The 21,347-nt window shown below is 38.0% G+C and overlaps 1 protein-coding gene across 9 annotated transcripts in view; it reads left to right on the top strand.

Annotated features, from left to right (window-relative positions):
- The window catches only part of PARP4 (poly(ADP-ribose) polymerase family member 4), a 207,402-nt gene that overhangs the window by 74,669 nt on the left and 111,386 nt on the right, over positions 1-21,347 (top strand). For 7 of the 9 annotated variants that reach the window (XM_023724834.1, XM_023724838.1, XM_023724835.1 and 4 more), the window contains 4 exons: positions 7,081-7,218; positions 8,503-8,676; positions 12,326-12,486; positions 13,779-13,916. In XM_023724834.1, coding sequence (XP_023580602.1) covers positions 7,081-7,218; positions 8,503-8,676; positions 12,326-12,486; positions 13,779-13,916 — 611 coding nt within the window. The remainder of the gene's footprint in view (positions 1-7,080; positions 7,219-8,502; positions 8,677-12,325; positions 12,487-13,778; positions 13,917-21,347) is intronic. The other 2 variants (XM_023724836.1, XM_023724840.1) reach the window with 2 other exon arrangements.

Raw genomic sequence — 21,347 nt, 5'->3', positions numbered from 1 at the left:
ACTCTTTTGGTGAAGTCTTTTGAAGAGCATAGGTGTTTGATTTTTAGAAGATCCCAGTTATCTAGCTTATCTTCTGGGGTTTGTATGTTGATGGTTATGGTTTGTATCCTGTTAATGCCGTGTATTAAGGCCTGTAGTGTTGGTCCTATTTTTCCTTCTATGAACTTATATTTTTAGGCTTTATATTCAGGTCTTTGATCCATTTTGAATTGGTTTTTGTATACAGCGTGAGGTGTGGGTCCCGTTTCATTTTTTTGCAGATGGATATCCAGTTTTGCCACCACCTCCTTAGTATCCTTTTTCACTTGCTCGTTGCTGATATATAGAAACGTGACTTATTTTTTTGTGTTGACCTTGTTCGTTGCTACTTTGCTGAATTCGTTTGCTAGTTCTAATAACTTTCTTGTGAACTCTTTGGAGTTTTTTGTATGTAGAATCATGTCTGTGAAAAGGGATAGTTTTACTTCATTCTTCCCAATTTGGATACTTTTTCTTTTTCCCCCTTGCTTAATTTCCCTGGCTAAGATCCCAGAACAAGGTTGAATAGCGGTGGTGAGTGTGAACATCCCTGTCTTGCTCTTGATCTTAATGAGAAAGCTCTCAGTTTTTCTCCATTGAATATGATGTTAGCTGTAGGTTTTCCATAAATGCCCTTTATTATACTGAGAATTTCCCTTCTATTTTTATTATGAAAGACTGTTTAACTTTGTCAAATGCCTTTTCTGCATTGATTGATGATCATGTGGTTCTTTCTTTTCCTTTGTTTTGTTAATGTGGTATATTACATCGATTGATTTTCTAATGTTGAACCACCCTTGCATTCCTGGAATAAATCTCACTTGATCATGTTGTACAATCCTTTTAATATGTTTTTGGATGCAGTTTGCTAGTATTTTGTTGAGTATTTTTGCATCTTTACTCATTAGGGATATTGGTCTGTAGTTTTCCTGTGGTGTCTTTTTTTGGCTTTGGTATCAGGGTAATTCTTGCCTCTTAGAATGAGTGAGAAGGTGTTCCCTTCTCTTCCATTTTTTGGAAAAGTTTAAGTAGGATCAGAGTCACTTCTATAAATGTTTGGTAGAATTCCCCAGTGAAATCATCTGGTCCAGTACTTGGTTTAGTTGGGAGATTTTTGATTACTGATTCAGTCTCTTCACTTTGTGTTGGTCTGTTGAGATCCACTATTTCTTCTTGAGTCAATGTAGGAAGTTTATGTGTTTCAAAGAATTTGTCCATTTCCTCTAAGTTTTCTTATTTGTTGGCATATAGCTATTCATAGTATTCCCTTTTTATTTCTGTAGGGTCGCTTGTAATAGCCTCACTTTTGTTTCTAATTTTAGATATTTGCGTCTTCGTTTTTCCTTTGTCGGTCTAGCCAAGATTTGTCAATTTTATTGATCTTTAAAAAAAAACCCAACTTCTGGTTTTGTTATTTTCTCTACTGTTTTTCTATTCTCTGTTTCATCTATTTCTGTTCTGGTCTTTACTATTATTTTTTTTTTCTGGTAGCTTTTGGCTTAGTTTGCTCTTCTATTTCTCATTCTTCAAGTTGTAGAGTTAGGTTGTTGATTTGGGATTTTTCTACCTTTTTAATGTAGGCGTTTATTGCTATAAATTTCCCTGAGTTCTGCCTTTGCTGCATCCTGTAGATTTTGGTATGTTGTGTTTTCATTCTTATTCAACTCTAAATATTTTTTGACTACTCTTTTGATTTCTTCTTTGACCCATTGATTGTTTAGTACTGTGCTATTTAGTTTCCACATATTTGTATACTTACTAGCTTTATTTCTGTTATTAATTTCTAGTTTTATTTCATTGTGATTGGAAAAGATACTTTGTTTGATTTCAGTCTTTTAAAATTCATTGAGACTTGCTTTGTTTTCTAAGATATGGTCTATCCCGGAGAATGATCCATGTGTGCTGGGGAAGAATGTATATTGTGTGGGGTGGAGTGTTTTATATATGTGTTAGGTATAGTTGGTTAATAGTGTTTTTCAATTCTTCTAATTTCTTTATTGATCTTCTTTCTAGTTGTTCAATCCAATGTTGAAAGTCTCCAACTATTATTGTAGACCTATCTATTTCTCCATTCAGTTCTGTCAGTTTGCTTTATAAATTTTGGTGCTCTTAAGTTAGGTACATAAATATTTATTATTGTTTTATCTTCTTAATGAATTTACCCTTATATCATTATCAAATGTACTTCTTTGTCTCTTATATTTTGACTTAAAGTATTTTGTCTGATATTAAAATTGCCACACCTACTCTCTTTTTATTACTATTGTGTGAAATGTTTTTTTTTCCATCCTTTCACTTTTAACCTACTTATGTATATGACTAAGGTAGACACATAGTCATGTAGACAGCATATAGATGAGTCATATTTTTTAAAAATTCATTCTGCCACTCTCTGCCTGTTGATTGGAACATTTAATCATCTTTGTTCATGGTAATTACCAATAAAGGAGGACTTCTGCCATTTTGTTACTTGTTGTTTGTCTTATATCTCCCTTGTCCCTCTTTTTCTCCAGTGCTGATATCTTTTCTGTATAGATTTTCTCTCTCTCTCCTTATTGTTGTGCTAAACGATTTGTTTCCCTTCTTTATTTTTGTATATAATTTTTTCTTTATACTATCTTTGTGGTTTTAAACCCTGGTGGCATAGTGGTTAAGAGCTATGGCTGCTAACCAAAATGTCAGCAGTTCGAATCCACCAGGTACTCCTTGGAAACCCTATGGGGCAGTTCTCTTCTGTTCTGTAGGGTCACTATGAGTTGGAATTGACTCGACAGCAACGGGTTTTTTTTTTAATCTTTGTGGTTACCATGAGGATTAATTACATTTAACATCTTATTTTTCTAACATCCTGATTTATATTGATACTAAACTTAACTTCAGTAACATACAAAAACTCTATTATGTATGCTAATTCTCCTGACCCCTGTTTATATTATTGTTATCACCAATTACATCTTTATACCTTGTCTACCCTATAATTTAGGATTAAATTTATTATATATATATACATATGAGTTGGAATTGACTTGACAGCAATGGGTTTTTTGTTGTTTTTTCTTTTGACACACACACACACACACATATATGCAGTTTTTATTTTCAAGTTTTTTTCTATGCTTTTGTCATTGTAAAGCATGAGGGATAGATCATTTGTATTTGCCAACCAAAAGTACCTTAAATCTGATCTTTATGCTTATTAAGAAATTTCCTTGAATGAAAAATATTTTTTATCCCTGTGTGTACAACTTTAAGTTGCTATCTCGTGTCCTTACCTTTCCTTCTGGAGGACTTCCTTTAATATTTTTTGTAGGGCTGGCCTGCTGGTAACAAATTCCCTCAGTTTTTGTTTATCTGTGAATGCCTTAATTTCTCCCTCATTTTTTGAATGACAGATTTGTTAGGTATAGTATTGGCTGCAAGTTCTTTTCTTTCAACACTTTAAATATGTCATCCCATTGCCTTCTTACCTGCATAGTTTCTGAAGAGATACTGGTACTTAATCTTGTTGAGGACCCTTTGTATGTAATACTTCACTTTTGTTGTGCTGCTCTCAAAATTTTCTCTTTATCCTTGGTTTGATTATTATGTGCCTCAGTATTGTTCTTTTTGGATTTATCTTACTTGGCATTCATTGAGTTTCTTGGATGTATAAGTTTCTGTCCTTTGTCATATTTGGGAAGTTTTTAGCTATTATTTCTTCAAAAATTCTTCCTGTCCCTTTATCACTCTCTCCTCCTTCTGGGATTTCCATAATGCATGTATTATTCAGCTTGATGATGTCCCACAGATCCCTTAGGCTTTGTTCATTTGTCTTCACTCTTTCTTCTTTTTGCCCCTCGGACTGAACAATCTCATTTGTCCTGTCTTTGCATTCACTGATTCTCTCTTCTGCCGGTTTAAATCTACTGTTGAACCCTTCCAGAGAATTGTTCATTTATGTTATTGAACTTTTCAGCTCCAGTATTTCTATTTTTTTTTAAATTTCTCTTTATTGAAATTCTTATTTTATTCTTGTGTTGTTTTTCTGACTTCCTTTACTTCTTTTTCCATATTTTCCTTTAGCTCTTTGAGCGTGCTTAAAACTGTTGCTTTGAAGTCTTTGGTGAGTTATTCTGTTATCTGTTCTTCCTCAGGGACAGTTTCTGTTCCCTTATTTTGGTCTTTTGCATGGGTCATTCTTTCCTGCCTCTTTATATGCTTTGTGTTTGTCTGTTGTAATTGGAACATTAGGCTATTTTACTGTGATAACTCTGGAAATTAAAATTTCCCCCTTCTCTAGAGTTTACTCTTCTTACTCTTTATTGTTGTTGTTATTATTATCTTTTAAGTTTATTGAAGGTTGTAGTTCTCTGCTTCCACTCCAGACTCCCCATCTAGGTGCAGTTGCTGTTGTCCCTTCCCTATTGGTCTCACTGTCCCGTGACACCGGCTGTCACTGTTTCACCTCTAAGTTTCCTAAGGGGGTTGCTAGCTGAGCCACTTCAGCACCAAACTGTGTGGCTTGTAGCAGTTGGTGTGGTTGCTTCCCCACCAGTTATTAGGCACACTAATCGTATTACTTTGGTACCAGATGCCTTCTTCAGAGATACTGGCCATGCCCCTTCAGCACCTGCCCCCTCTTTAGAGATTACCAGCTGTCTTTGATTGCTCACCACAGACCTACTCACTGTGAGGCCTGGCCTTATGACTCTGGCACTAGGCCCCTCACTCAGTAGCTGCAGCTGTCACAGACACACCACAGACTCCTTTTCCAGAAGCATCATCTGTACTACACCAACCTCAGAGTCCCACCCTGGAAGCAGCAACTGTTGCCAATTCATCACATGTCCTCACTATTCATGAACTCCAGACTACACTGTGCTCAGCTTATTGTTTCATCCTGGGACTCATGGGAACTCCAGCCCATTCTCTGCTTGCTAAGTTGCTCTGCACCAGGTCTGTCTGCCCAGGTGTTCTGCCCCTCACTATGCCCCTCATTCTTCTCCATAGTGGGCCTGACTGCACATACACTGCAGCCTGCACTGCACCCATGCACTGCTCTTTCCTAGGATGCACGGGAATGCCCACTTGCATTGTGCTCACCAAGCTGCTCTGTCTCAAGTCCAGCTGTTCATGTGTCTTGGCCTGTGCTTCACTGTCCATGTGTCTCTGTCCCAGGCCCAATTGTTCATGTACTGCAGTCTGCGCTGCATGCACCAGGTTTCTCTTTCCCAGGACTTACCAGAACTCTAGCCTGGGTTGTGCTCACCAAGCCATTCTTTCCCAGGTCCGACTGCTCAGGTATCTTGGCCTGCACTGTGCAAACCTGGCTTTTCTGTGCCAGGGCCAATTGTTCATGTACTGTGGCCTGCACTGTGCCCTGGGTCACTGCTGGGTGACTGCCAGGTGGTTTTCAGGCTTCTCTCTGCTGCACTAGTAGGGGCTGGAGGCACCCTCTCTGGTCTGCCCAGGAAAGCCACCCTTGGTTTAGGAGCCACAAACCATCAGACCCCTTCTTGTGCCTCAGAGATTCGTGTGCCCGCCGTTGGTGTGGCTCAGCTGCCAGGCAGCTGTTGGGTGGCTTCCGGCCCTCCCTCCACCACACTAGGAGGAGTTGGGTGGAGGCCCCTCAAACTGTCTGCCCCAGAGATCTGCTTTTGGCCTTGGATCTGGAGGTGCCCGAGTTCTGTGCTCTCACTGGCAGTGTAGGTCGGCTGGATAGGGCTACCTACACTGTCCACACCAGAGATCTGCTCCTGGTTTCAGAGCCCAGGTTTAAGGGGTCCCTTATCATGCGCCAGGAGCCATGTGCCCAATGTGAGTTGGTTGTCAGGCTGCTGCCTGGGCATCCCTCTCCTGTACCAGGAAATGGAAGGGCTGGGAAAGTGGAAGAGCTGCTTCCCCTACCTTGCACTTTGTCCTTGTTTTTATTCAATTTTCAGTTCCTTGCTGTTTTTCATTGTCCATGGTTTCAGACTTCTTACAGGGCTTTGTACTAGATTCTAGTTGCTTTTATTGTTGTTCTTGTAGAGAGGGTCTGGATTTTAGATCTGTTCATTACACCATCTTTCTGGAAACCCTGAGTTAATACTTTTAGTAGAAATGTTTTCTCTATACAAATAAAAAGCTAGTAGAAGAGAAGAGTAGGAGTTAAGAAAAGGAAAGGTGAACCGACAGGGAGGCATGGAGGCTGAGTGGAAAGTGAATTCCAGGATAACCCACAAAGCCCACTGCCTATTTCAGCAACAAACCCTCACAGCTTTGCAAAGATTTATTATAATACAAGCCAGGACTCAGGGATCCTTAACCCTCACTTCTTTTTTTTTTTTTTAAATAATATTTTATTGTGCTTTTGGTGAAGGTTTACACAGCAATTTAGGTTAACTCTGACTTCTTGTTGTTGTTACTTGCCATCAAGTCACCTCTGACTCATGATGACCCTATGTGCAATAGAACAAAATGTTGCCTTTTCCTGCGCAACCTTCATGATCATTGGTATGTTTGAGTCCGTTGTTTTGGCTACAGTATTAATCCGTCTCACTGATGTCCTTCCTTGCCTTCATTGTCCCTCCACTTTACCCACCACCATGTTCTTTTCTAGTGATTGGTTTTTCCTGATGACATGTCCAAAGAAAGTGAGTCGAAGTCTTACCATCCTCGCTTCTATGGAACTGTCTGGTTGTATTTCTTCTAAGACTGGTTTGTTAGTTTTTCTGGCAGTCTATGCTATATTCAATTTCTTCACCAACACCACGATTTGAATGCGTAACTCTGACTACATGTACTTAATGCCACTGGAAGGACTCCAACTTACAGGGTACGATTTGAAGGCAAAAGGCAAGCAGAAAAATAAAATGGGATGGAAAGAGAGGGAGGAAATTAGAGTCAAGTGTATGGAGGAGACAGAGGGAGGGGCCAGAAACAGGAGAGACCTAGAGGAGAAGCTGTTTCTTGGCTGGGGTGACTCTTTCCTGGGCTATAATTATTTCTTCTCACACTTCTCTTCTTCTCCGTGTGTTGATTTTAAACTCATTCACTCTTGATAACTTTTTGTTGATGTTTCTTTGTTTTTTGTTGCTCCAGTTGCTTTTGGAGGAGGTAATAAATTCAGATACTCTGAGCCAAGAGGTGAGTGATTTGGTGGAGATGATTTGGGCAGAAACTCTGGGCCACCTGGAGCACACGCTTCTCAAGCCAGTGAACAAAATTAGTCTTAATGATGTAAGTCAATGTGTCCTTGAAACATAACCTCTAACATGACAAACCTGCTTCCTGATTCATTAGCTTAAAAAATAACACTTATATTTTAGTACTAGTCAAACTGAGTTGATTGTTGACTATTCTGTCCTTTTACCCTGGAGAAAAAGAGCATAGAGAGCACTAAGGGGAAAATAAGCTTTCAAGAAAACTAGACATTCCTGTCTGTAAAATGCTCAGATACAACAGCTGATCAATGGTAGCTTTTTACTGCTTGCAAATTATGAGGCTTGATCCTTTAGGTCAAGAGGTTAGTAATAGACCTGAATAGACCTGAGGGATATGCATGGTCTTGATAATTAGTTAATGTCCAAACGTTAGCCTTTTTCATAGCTAACTACTTTTAGAGTCTTGTAACTTCTGACTGTCTCAGGGAAAGGCAGGTATGCTTCCAACCCAACAGAAAATGCTCTTGCCTTCTTAATTATGTCTAATTGCAATAGAAAGAACAAATGAAAGAAACTATTCCCAATGGTACGTCTTGTGCAACTGCACTGTCATATTAAAATAACACAGACAGTTTTCCTCTGTGGAATTCAACTAATTTACTTCCTGGAGAAAAATGTTTCCTGGATTAAAGCCCATAAAGTACATGTGTAATTAGAAACATATTCTTGAGGTTTTTGTTCCTAGTTGAGTCTGGCATCTTTCTAAATTTCTTATAAGAAAAGCAAGTCTGCTAGTGTTTCATTAGCATTCCTCTCTCTATATGTATCTCTCTCTATCAATCATCTATCTATCTCTCTATCATCTATCTATGTCTATATATAGCTAGGAGCACTGGTGACGCAGTGGTTAAGAGCTATGGCTGCTAACCAAAGGGTTGACTGTTCGAATCCACCAGCTGCTCCTTGGAAACCCTATGGGGCAGTTCTACTCTGTCCTATAGGGTTGCTATGAGTTCGAATCGACTTGACAGCAATGGATTTGGTTTGGTTCTATATGTAGCTGTATCTATTATCCATAGATAGATATCTATCTATACCTTTATCTATGTCCATATATGTGTAGGTACATAAGAATTTGGTTCTTTCCTGTAGTTAAGCAGAGCCCAGTTTTGGAAGAATCCTCATGGCATCGTCTTCACAATTGAGACACATCTATAGTAAAGATCAGCATTTGTTTTTGACAAATGTCCAATAGAAAATTGGTAGTTGTAACATGTCTAACAATTATTTTAGATATTTTTATACATGCTCCTTCACTTTTTCTCTGATTTAATTATTGTATATCATCTTGTATTTAAAGGTGAGCAAGGCAGAGGGCATTCTCCTTCTAGTAAAGGCAGCACTGAAAAATGGAGAAACGGCAGAACAATTGCAAAAGATGCTGACTGAATTCTACAGAGTAATACCTCACAAAGGTCCAACAACTGAAGAAGTTAACCTGAGACTATTATCTAAGAAAGAGGACCTCTGCCAGGTAAATCCCTAAAATGTATAATTCAATTTAAGTTATTTTCAGGAGTCTTAATCTGATGAATAAGGTAACATTGAATCACAGAAGTTGTCTCTTGAGTTATGTGCAAAAACAGATTATCAAACCATTTTAGAATGCTTTGCGTCCTTGGAGAAGTTCTCTAAGCCGTGTTTCCAAACGTGAATATGTCAGCATGTTGTTGTTAGATGTTGTCGAGTCAGTTCTGACTCATAGCGCCCCCGTGTACAACAGAATGAAACACTGCCTGGTCCTGTGCCATCCTTATGCTTGAGTCCATTGTTGCAGCCACTGTGTCAGTCCATCTGGTTGAGGGGCTTCCTCTTTTTCAATGACCCTCTACTCCACCAAGCATGATGTCCTTCTCCAGGGACTGGTCTCTTCTGATAACATATGCAAAGTGTGCGAAACAAAGTCTCACCATCCTCGCTTCTAGGGAGCATTCTGGCTGTACTTCTTCCAAGAAAGATATGTCGGCATAGGAGTACAAATGTAGACATTTGTTTAGAATTGCTACATTGTAAAATCATTTTCTAGATAATGAGATGAGTTAGGATTCTTTCAGCAAAAGAAATTGAAAACCATAACTAAGTGACTTAAACAATAAGGACCTTTATTATCCTATGTAATAAGAAGTACAGATGTAGGGTGGCTACTGGTGCGGACTCAGCGTTACCATTAAGATCCCAGTTTCTTTCCATCTCTCCATTCTTCCATTGTAAGTGACAGCTTCACTCTCAGCCTGGCTCTCCTCACGATCAGCAATTCATAGCATTACATCTGGAACACTTCTTTTTGTGCCTCTTACAGGAAGCCCCACAGCAGATTCTTACTCCTTTGTTCAGAATTGAATCATGTGCCCATTCCTAAGCCAACTGCTGGCAAGGAGAATGGAATAACATGACTGACTCAGAAATGGCCATCTTACCCTGAGTTGTGTGGGGAAGGGTGGATGCCTGAACAGACTCAGCGTCTAGTTAGCAAAGATGAAGGGGAAGTGGATGCTGGGTTAGGCAGCCACAGTGTCCACCACTGCCTTAGACAAGGCTGAAGTCACTCTTTGAGTCTGAGTTGCCTCATCTGTGCATGAAGGGGTTGGGGCAGATTATTAGTCTTTAACTTAGACTTCAGAGGAGTTTGTAGATGTAAAATTTTGCATGTTTGGGGGAAGTCAGCTTTCACTAGATTCCCAAAAGAGTCTGTAATCTAAAAACAGTAAGAACCAATAAATGAGATGAACCAGTAAATGAGATGATAGCAGTCCCTTCCAAATTTAAAATTTCATAATTCTTTATTATGTTCCAATATCCCCATTTGTCTAACACCCAACATAAAGAGCCACAGTCACTAGTTTTGTTACTGAGAGGGTAAATACAGTGCCCACACAAATACTTTCTAATTTTATATTTTGAATAAGTAACGCATCTGCATAATTTACAAGTGAAAATTATATTAAAAAGATGTACTTGGAGAAGTTTGAATTCTACCCTATCCCCTCTACCCCAGCCCCTTGCCCAGTAGGTAACCATTTTTATTAGTTTGTCTTTGCGGTGTTTCTTTATGCAAGTAAATATGACTATAAACATATGTTTATATTTCTCCCCTCTTTTTTAAAAAGTAGTATAGTATACTTGCTGTTCTGCACCTTCCTTTCATCCCTTAATATATCCTGTACATAGAGATCATCCTCATTCTAGTATCCCACTATGGGGATGTGCCATATTGTGTGGATGTTCCCTACTGACAGACATTTAGGTTTCCAGATTTTGCTAATACAAGCAATGCCACAATGAATAACCTTGTATATTTGTCATTTTATACTTGTACAGGTGTACCTCTGGAATAGGGTCCCTTCTAGAAGTGGAGGTGCTGGCTTATAGGATAAATGCATCTGTAAATTTGCTAGATACTGTCTGATTCCTTTATCAGGGTTGTACCTTTTTGCCTTCCGGCTATTGATGAATGAAAGTTTCTATTTCCTTTAGTCTTGCCAACAGCATATTTGTCAATCTTTTAGACTTTAGCCAATCATATGGATGAGAAATGGTCTCTCAGTGTCATAAGGCTGAGCATCTTTCCAAATGTTTATGGACCATTTATGTTTCTTTTTCTGTGAACACTATGTTCGTGTCCTTTCCCTACTTTTCTTTTAGGTTTTGATATTTTTCTTCATATTAAGAGCTCTTTATATGTTAGACAGTTTAGTCCATGATGTGAGTTTCAAACATTCTCCCCAGTTGTTTGTCTTTTCACTTTACTTATGGTGATTTTTTTGTTTCTTTTTGTTGTTGGTTGGCTTGTTTTATTTCTACCATACCAGACATTTTTTATTTTAGTAACATGCATCAGTCTTTTACTTTATGGCTGGTGGGTTTTGAGTTGTAGTTAGAAAGATCCTCCCTGCTAGTCTTAGTCATCTAGTGCTGCTGTAACAGAAATACCACAAGTGGATGACTTTAACAAAGAGAAATTTATTTTCTCACAGTCTAGTAGGCTACAAGTCCAAATTCAGGGCATCAGCTCCAGGGGTAGGCTTTCTCTCTCTATTGGCTTTGGAGGAAGGTCCTTCTCACCAATTTTCCCCTGGACTAGGAGCTTCTCCACACAGGAACCCCAGGTCCAAAGGATGCACTCTGCTCCTGGTGCTGCTTTCTTGGTGGTATGAGGCCCCACTGTCTCTCTGCTTGCTTCTTTCTTTTATATCTCAAAAGAGATTGGCTTAAGGCACAATCTAATCTTGTAGATCTCATCAGTATAACTGCTGCTAATCCATCTCATTAACATCATAATGATAGGATTTACAACATATAGGAAAATCACATCAGATGACAAAATGGTGCACAATCACACAATACTGGGAATCATGACCCAGCCAAATTGATAACACATCTTTTTGGGGGGCACAGGTCAATCCATGACACCACTCCAAGGTCAGAAAGGCACATAACACTTTAAACCCTGGAAGGAGACTGGCTAATGCCCTCCTTCAGTGTCTCTTACACTCAAAGATGTTGAAAGCAACAAATCCCTAGAATAAACATAATTCAGGTTTTCCTAAAATGGTGTTCTTTCTGCCAAGCTCCATGACCTATGACTACACTGTGGTGTACTTGAGTCACTTGCAGGGCAGGTACCCATGTTTTACTCATCTTTGTATCTTCCAAACCAAGTACAATGTCTGGCATACGGAATATGCTTAATAAATTTTTGTTAAGCAGAACTGGACTCGAATCCTGGTGATCTGAGTTCCAGTTTAGTTAGTGTCCCCTGTTAGCTGTCAGATCTTGAGCAATTGATTTAACTTCTTTGAGCTCACTTTCCTCATTGTACAATGAGGATAATAAGACCTACTTCACATTTTTGAAGTGAGGATTGAATGAAATGATGTATTTGAAAACACTTTATTAGCACCAATGTGTTATACTAACATATGTTCTTATTGTTATTATTGTATATTGTGCTATGAGGAACTATATTGGCTTTAATATGCCACTAACAGTACAGGCAGATCTTGGGCAAAATATTTGGGAAAAACCCTTCTTTTTCCAAACTTTTTGATAAAGTGTTAATGTGATATAAATATTAATTTTGATATGTGTTGATTCTAACATCTGTTTATCATTTCCATCTATAGCTAATAAGAGACATGGTGAATGTCTGTGAAAGTAATTTGTACAAACCCAACCCACCATCTCTTGCCAAATACCGAGCTTTGAGATGCAAAATTGAGCATGTTGAACAGAACACTGAAGAATTTTTCAGTGTTATGAAAGAGGTACTGCAGAATAATCACAGGTAAGCATAAAGGAGATATCTTTTGATCTATTATTATGTAATGCTATTTCAGATTCTGCTAAAGAGCTAGTTCACCACAATTACCTAGATCATTTAATCATTAGTAACAGGATAATTATGTTGTGATGACAAATTACTTTCTTCTGTATTTATACATAGGGCCTGGGCAATATTTTATGCTTGAAAATACTATTATTGCACTCTCTCATCATGGTTACTCTATCTTGCTTACAGTTAAATTTAAAGTTTTAAGATAAAAGGATGTTTGAGCTTGTGTTCTGAGGGGTATTACATAAGAAAACCCACTTAAATTAAGATTTAAAAATGCAGGACTATGTGTGTGGCAGCTTTTACAAGGACCATTGTATAGCATGAAAATATGAAGTTGGAAAACGTCATGAAATGTGGCATCCTTAAATGTCAGTTCCATTTGTCTTATTTATTGTGCATATCCATGTTTTTGTGCATTCTGTAACTCTAGGGAGCAGCAATAACAACAAACAGATGGTTCAGCTGCTCAGACAAGTCCTCGTTTAGTGTTAGCATCTCCGTAGAACCACCTTGGCACAGAGTGGAAACTCAGCTTCATGATTCAGAAACTAATTTTATTGATTCTTCTAGAGGGCGAGACTGACTTTTACTGATTTGGTCATTCACTCCACTCCAGCACTGCTCCCATCTGAAGTCTTTAGCCCAGGCATTTCTGGCAGTTCAGTTCTCTTTATACTGGGCTGAGTTTAACCTTCATCAACCTTGCACACCCTTGGAACCAACCGTGGTTTATTGGAGCTACCTCATACTAGCTGGAGAGAAAAAATTGTCAAATTTTCAGGAATTTTGCAAACTGGTTGTTAAACCATTCATAGCTTGAAATGCACCACAGAAATCAGCAAATGCTATAAGTCAGGATTGTGTGTGGATACTGTTGTTGTTTTGAGAGCTGGTTTTCTAGCACCTCATGGACTAATTCAGATTTATCTAAAATTTTGTTTGGCTTCCTTGGTCATGCATCCTCAAAGCACATTCCTCCAGTCTTTTTCCAGATTTTGCTTTTATATATTATCAAATTCTTTTGATATATTTTGATGGACCTCTTGGGATCTAATACAAATTGAGGGTCTATTACAATGAAGGTAGAATCAGGAGGGGGAGAACTAGTTTTCTGTAGAGAGTCAGAGGGAAGAAAAAAACTATGTCTTCAAGCCCTGAGGAGGGGGAGCTGTAGTTCTGTAGTTCAGCAATTATCTCATCTAATTCAATCAAATCCTTAGTATTTTTCCTAATTTTTGCAGTAGAAGTCCAGTGAACATCTTGCAGATATATAGAGTTGGCAGAGTGAATGAAGCCACAGAATTTTTGAGCAAACTCGGCAACGTGAAATCCTTATTGCATGGGTCTCCCGCACGAAACATTGTAGGAATTCTATCCCGGTAAGAATATGCCATCTTTGTTTTCTAATATTTTAGCCTCACAAATATGAAGTGTTTTACTTTCTTTATAATTATTTTCTGGACTACATGAGTCTTTTCAGTTAAAGTGAGCCAGCTTAATGCATTCAGAAGAAAATTATAATCTTTATAATTAGGTATATAATATAAATTATGGATTTATTATTATTTATTTTTAAAGACCAATTGTGGGAAGACCTCAAGGACATAATACATGAAGAAAGCAAAAGGTCATTAAAAAGACAGGAAAGAAAGAAAAGACCAAAATGGATGTCAGAAGAGACTCTGAAACTTGTTCTTGAACATAGTGAATGGAAGAAGTGATGAAGTAAAAGAGCTGAACAGAAGATTTCAAATGACAGCTTGAGAAGACAGAGTAAAATATTATAATGACATGTGTAAAGACCTGGAGTTAGAAAACCAAAAGGGAAGAACATGCTCGGCATTTCTCAAAGTGAAAGAATTGAAGAAAAATTCAAGCCTCAAGTTGCAATTTTGAAGGATATTATGGGCAAAATATTGAATGACACAGGACGTATCAAAAGGAGATGGAAGGAATATACAGACTCAATGTACCAAAAAAAAATTGGTCAATGTTCAACCAATTCAGGAGGTTGCATATGATCAAGAACCAATGGTATTGAAGGAAGTAGTCCAAGCTGCACAGAAGGCATTGGTGAGAAATGAGGCTGCAGAAGTTGATGAAATACCAGTTGAGATGTTTCAACAAACAGATGCAGCACTGGAGGTGCTCACTCAGCTATGCTAAGAAATTTGGAAGACAGCTACCTGGCCAACCAACTGCAAGAGACCCATATTTGTACCCATTCCAAAGAAAGGTGGTCCAACAGAATGCGGAAATTATCTGACAATATCATTAATATCACACACAAGTAAAATTTTGCTGAAGTGCATTCAAAAGTGGTTGCAGCAGTACATCTACAGGGAACTGTCAGAAATTCAAACTGGATTCAGACGAGGATGTGGAACAGGGGATATCATTGCTGATGTCAGATGGATCTTGGGTGAAAGCAGAGAATACCAGAAAGATGTTTACCTGTGTTTTATCGACTATCCAAAAGCATTCAACCGTGTGAATCATAACAAATTATGGATTGCTTTGTGAAGAATGGGAATTCCAGAACACTTAATTGTGCTCGTGTGGAATCTATACATAGACCAAGAGGCAGTTGTTCGAACAGAGCAAGGAGATACTGCATGGTTTAAAATAAAGAAAGACGTGAGTCAGGGTTGCATCTTTTCACCATACTTCTTCAATCTCTATGCTGAGCAAATAATCCAAGAAGCTAGACTATATGAAGAAAAATGTGGCATCAGGATTGGTGGAAGAGTCATTAACAACCTGCAATATGCAGATAACACAACCTTCCTTGTTGAAAGTGAAGAGGACTTGAAGCACTTACTGATGAAGATCAAAGACTACAGCCTTCAGTATGGATTACGCCTCAACATAAAGAAAACAAATCCTCACATCTGGACCAATAAGCAGCATCATGATAAAGGCAGAAAAGATTGAAGTTGTCAAGTATTTCATTTTACCTGGATCCACAATCAATGTCCATGGAAGCAGTAAACAAGAAATCAAACAATGTATTGCATTGGTCAAATCTGCTGCAAAAGACCTCTTTAAAGTGTTAAAAAGCAAAGATATCACTTTGAGGACTAAGGTGTGCCTGACCCAAGCCATGGTGTTTTCAATACCCTCATTTGTATGTGAAAGCTGGACAATGAATAAGGAAGACAAAAGAATTGATGCCGTTGAATTATGATGTTGGCAAAGAATATTGAATATACCGTGGACTGCCAGAAAAAGGAACAAGTCTGTCTTGGAAGAAGTACAGCTGGAGTGCTCCTTGGAAGTGAGGATGGTGAGACTTTTGTCTGATGTACTTTGGATATGTTATCAGAGGGACCAATCCCTGGAGAAGGACATCATGCTTGGTAAAGTAGAGGGTTGGCAAAAAAAAGGAAAGCCCTCAATGAGACGGATTGACACAGTGGCTGCAACAATGGGCTCAAACATAACAATGATTTAACAGGATGGTACAGGACCCAGCAGTGTTTCGATCTGTCGTATGTGGGGTTCCTATGAGTCGGTACCGACTTGATGGCACCTAACAACAACAGCAAATTTTTAAAGTGAAGTGCATGGGAATGAATTGCTTATTGAAGATAGTATAATATGAATAAAAGTTACTGTATATTTCATGACTCTTCCATGTGTGTTTAATCTAGGGATAGCCCAATACTTAAAGAGAAAGTTCTAGAAATTAGAGTGCCCAGAACTTGTGAGTTACCTATTTAAAACATAACTCTAGTTTTCTGCTTGCTTTGAATAACCACTTAATGTTAAGGCTGAAACTGAAGATCACGGGGTACACGGAAAAATATGGTTGAATTTAGATCCTTAGTTAAATACTGAAGAAGAAACTTTAAAAGAAATTTACAAGATCTACCTGAAGAAAACTTTATAAACTGCTATGGAGGGACCTAAAAGACACTGGCCTCAATCAGAATGATGCCAATTTTCCTAAAATTAATTTATAGGTATAGTGCTGTCACAGTAATAGTACTACACGATTTTTTAAAAGAAATAAAGTGCTAATTCTACAGTACATACTTTTTAAACAATTTGAAATTACCAAGATAATTCTGAAAAAGAAGAGTAATGAGGGAAGATTAACCAATCAGACATTAAAACGTGTAGCTATATTAATTAAAATAGTGAGGTGCCACATAAATACATAAATCAATAGAATAAAGAGTCCAGAAATAAACTCAAAAGCATAAAGGATTTAAGTATATGATAAAAGTAGCTTCATCCCTGTTGAAGGAAAATTATTTCTTCAGTACTGAGTGGTGGGATAAATTGGTAGTTCCTGCAGAAAACAAGCTGACCCTTACTTTACTCCTCACACTTAAATGAATTCCAGTTAGAGCAAAGATTTAAATATTAAAAATAAAAGCAGAAAAGTACTAAATGAAAAATGAGAGAGTAATTTTTAAAAGAATCTTTGAGCAGGAATGGCCTTTATAAGTAGAACCAAACCCAAAAATCATAGAGTAAAGATCAACTACATAAAAACAAAATTTCTAAGTCATAAAACACTCGCTTTCATTTTACTATTATACAGTTCTCTCTATTTTTATGTGTTTGAAAAGTACCACAATAAAAGTTTAAAATATCACTAACAAGGTCAAATGACAGATGACAAACTGGAAAAACATTTAAATTATGTATCTCCAGCAGAAGGCTAATTTCTGTAATATATGATCTGTAGCTACTTGTGTGATACTGTGCTGGAAGATGAGCCCCCTAGATTGGAAGGCACTCGAAATACACAGTAGCTGCAACAATGGACTCAAGCATACCAAAAGTCACGAAGATGATGCAAGACCAGGCAATGTTTTGTTCTGTTGTATATGGGGTCGACGTGAGTTGGAGCCAACTCAGTGGCAACCAACAATAACACCTACAAATCAATAAGATAAAAAAAATGTTATGATGCCCTAGAAAAATAGGCAAAAACACTTCAGAAAAGGAAGTACAGCTAACTTTTAAACACTTGAAGAGATGTTCAGTATCACTGAAAATAATTTAATATGCAAACTACATCATGATACCATTTTTCACCTATCGAGTCACAGAAATGGAAAAGTTTGACAACGCACTGTGTTGGCAAGGAGAAGGAGGCATTTTCACACATTTTAGTGGGGGTGAAAATTAGTACAAATCTTTAAGGGCAATTTAACAGGAACTACCAAATTCACTGAGTACACACTGCTAGTAAGTGGTTTGCCAGTTTTTAATTTATATGACTCATTCATCAAATGGTAGAACTAGAATGATTAAATTTATTAATGTGTGTGGGCATAAGCATTTACTAAGATTTCCTTTTTACAGTCCTAAAAATTGATTAAATTTCTCTGTAGTTCTTGATTGGTTGTTCAATTCCTTGTAGCATAATGATAAGCCAGTTATATTAAATGTGGTTTACAAAAACAACTGTTAATATGTATACCCCTTGTGATCCATTAAGAATTTTACTGTACAGATATATTTGCACATGCGGAAAACGATGAGTAGTCAAGACTATTCATTTCAGTGTTATTTATAGTAGCAAATTTCTATCCAGAGTGCATTAGCTGGGACTAGTTCAGATAATTCTGATACATCCAGACAAAGGAATAGTCACTTAAAAGAATGAGGCATACGTATTAATATGATAGGGTCTCTAAGATATGGTCAGTTTTAAGAAACACACGTGTGGATGTTTTGCTTATATATGTAAATAATATTTCTGGAAATGGATCATTGTGAAGCTGGGCAATGGGTACTTCAGGGTTCATTATAATATTTTCTCTACTTTTGTGTATTTATGAAATATTCTGTATCATTTTAAAAAGAAAAAAAGGTAATCTCTCTGGAAACTGCTAACAGTATTGACTTCTGGGAGGGGAACTGAGTACTGGGTGCCATGGGTGGGAGACCATTTCTTGCTATCCATTTATACTTAGTGGATTTTCTATTGTGTACATGTATCAACTCTTTAAAGTCTAACTAATTAAACTGTAACCTAAAATTGCTATCCTCTGTGCCACTCTAACTCTCTAATAGCACCCTGCTTTTCAAGGAAGTTGGGTCTCATCTTTTATGTACCCTCTAATAGTGGCTGGTTGATAGAGTTTAGCCAAGAAAACAATCTTTGGTTACCAGTGCAGATCTGAAAGGATGCAAGAAAAATTTAAAAGAGATTGGGTAGTGAGGACATGAGGAAAATAAAAAAAGTGGAACATGAAGGATGCATTTTGCTTTGACAGATAGTGAACATGAGTTTTTCTAACTCTAACTGCACCAATGGGCTTCAATATCAATCCTTCCCATGACAGGGAATGCAGTGCACTAAGCAGCATATCTATTTTCCAACTACTCTATTTAAAAGTGCCTCTTTATCAGACACTGGAGTCTACCTCCTTGTAACTTTCGTCCTGTAGTTCTATTTCATTCACCTTGATCACACACAAAGAAATGTCATCTCTGTTCTTAATGTCTGCCTTTTCAGAATTTAATTCATTGATCTTTTCTCCCCTAAATCTTTTCTGTTCCAGGTTAGGCAACTTCAGTTCTTTCAACTTCTCTTCTTTCTGGCTACTTTCTGCTGAACACTTTTAATTTTATCTACAGAATTGCACTTGTGCTAAACCCTGGGCTTCTCTAACTGGCAGGAAACACAGCTTGACTCATTTCCCTTCTCCTCAGGCAGCCTTTCCTGGTCAGCCTCATTGCACTTTTAATTCTTACTGCATTGAGCTTGTGGTCCAATAAAATCTCTAAATCTTTCTCATGCAAGCTTTCTTCCCTACCCTGACTCATGCAGTTGTTGTTGCTGTTTTCATCTAAACTATAGGACTTTTTATTTGTCCTTATTAAATATAAATATACTCTTGTTAGTTCTGGCCCATGGATACAACGTATTAAGCAATCTGTTCATCTGATGGCCTTCTGATTTGTTTACACATTTCTCTTAACATAAAGTTATTTGCATTTTGGTCTGCATTCACTCTCTGTCCTCACTAAAGTTGTTGATTAAAATGTTGAACAGAGGAGAGCCAGGGCAGAGCCCCTCCATTTTGAAGTTGAGGACATTGTCGGTGACTCAGAAGCCTGCATTCCATCTCAACTCCTTGTAGTTCCAGGAAAGGAACACTGCTCTAGAGGCCATTGAAAGGAATCCAATATGTGGTTTCTGTCCTCTAGGAAATTATAACCTGGTTGAAAAGTAAAGATACAGACACATAACAAGCAGAAAAAAATCACAGAGTCACATAGGAAAAAGGGTAAAGACAAACCCCAAACGATTCTCTAAAGTTTCTTTAATACAGAGAAATGTTTTATTTGCTTTTAAGCAAGTCAGTTGCAAGCATATGGGACATATATCAAAGAGTAATTTTCATTTTAAGTGTACTTTTGTAAATAGAGATTGACTTTCCTATAACACAAGTACATTAAATTTGAAAGGTGAGTGATTGATTTATTTAATTGCATTTATTGTGCACCTGGAAGGTGAGTACAGCACCAGGGAGGTGACGTCTGTAATAAGTGAAGGTAGGACATTTTAGAGGTGATAAACCTCAAGATGGGTCTTGAAGAAGTGATGTCCAAATAGAAATACCATACGATCCAGCAATCCCACTCCTAGGAATATATCCTAGAGACATAAGAGCCATCACATGAATAGACATATGCACACCCATGTTCATTGCAGTATTGTTCATAATAGCAAAAAGATGGAAACAACCTAAGTGCCCATCAACAGATGAATGAATAAACATATACACAATGGAATCCTACACAACTATAAAAAACAATGATGAATCTGTGAAACATCTCACAATATGGATGAATCTGGAAGGTATTATGCTGAGTGAAATAAGTCAGTCACAAAAGGACAAATATTGTATGAGACCACTACTATAAAAACTCATGAAAAGGTTTACACACAAAAATTAACAATCTTTGATGGTTATGAGGGAGAGGAGAAGTGGGAGGGAAAGTCACTAACTAGACAATAGATAGGTGGTAACTTTGGTAAAGGGTAAGACAGTACATAATACTGGGGAAGCCATGACAACTTGTCCAGGGAAGGTCATGGAAGCTCTATAGACACATCCAAACTCTCTGAGGGACCAAATTACTGGACTGAGGGCTATGCGGACCATGATCTTGGGGAACATCTAGCTCAGTTGGCATAATGTAGTTTATAAAGAAAATGTTCTACATTGTACTTTGATGAGCAGTAGCGTCTGGGGTCTTAAAAGCCTGTGAGCAGCCATCTAAGATACTCCACTGGTCTCATCCTGTCTGGAGCAAGGGAGAATAAAGAAAACCAAAGACACAAAGGAAAGATTAGTCCAAAGGACTAATGGACCACAACTACCATGGCCTCCACCAGACTGAGTCCAGCACAATTAGATGGTGCCCAGCTACCACGACCGACTGCCCTGACAGGGATCATAATAGAAGGTCCTGGACAGAGCTGGAGAAAAATGTAGAACAAAATTCTAACTCACACACACACACAAAAGACCAGAATTGCTGGTCTGACAGAGACTGGAGAAACCCTGAGAGTATGGCCCCTGCCCACCCTTATAGCTCAGTAATGAAGTCACTCCTGAGGTTCACCCTTCAGCCAAAGTTTACGCAGGCCCATAAAGCAAAACGAGACTAAATGGGCACACCAGCCTAAGTGCAAGGATGAGAAGGCAGGAGGGGACAGGAAGCCTGGTAATGGAGAACCCAAGGATGAGAACGGGAGAGTATTGACATGTTGTGGGTTTGGCAACCAATGTCACAAAACAATACGTGTATTAATTGTTTAATGAGAAACTAGT

The sequence above is a fragment of the Trichechus manatus genome, unplaced genomic scaffold, assembly GCF_000243295.1.
Source record: "Trichechus manatus latirostris isolate Lorelei unplaced genomic scaffold, TriManLat1.0 scaffold00264, whole genome shotgun sequence".
Lineage (NCBI taxonomy): Eukaryota > Metazoa > Chordata > Mammalia > Sirenia > Trichechidae > Trichechus > Trichechus manatus.
Note: the sequence above shows the minus strand (reverse complement) of the source record. Positions and strands in the feature narration are given on the sequence as shown.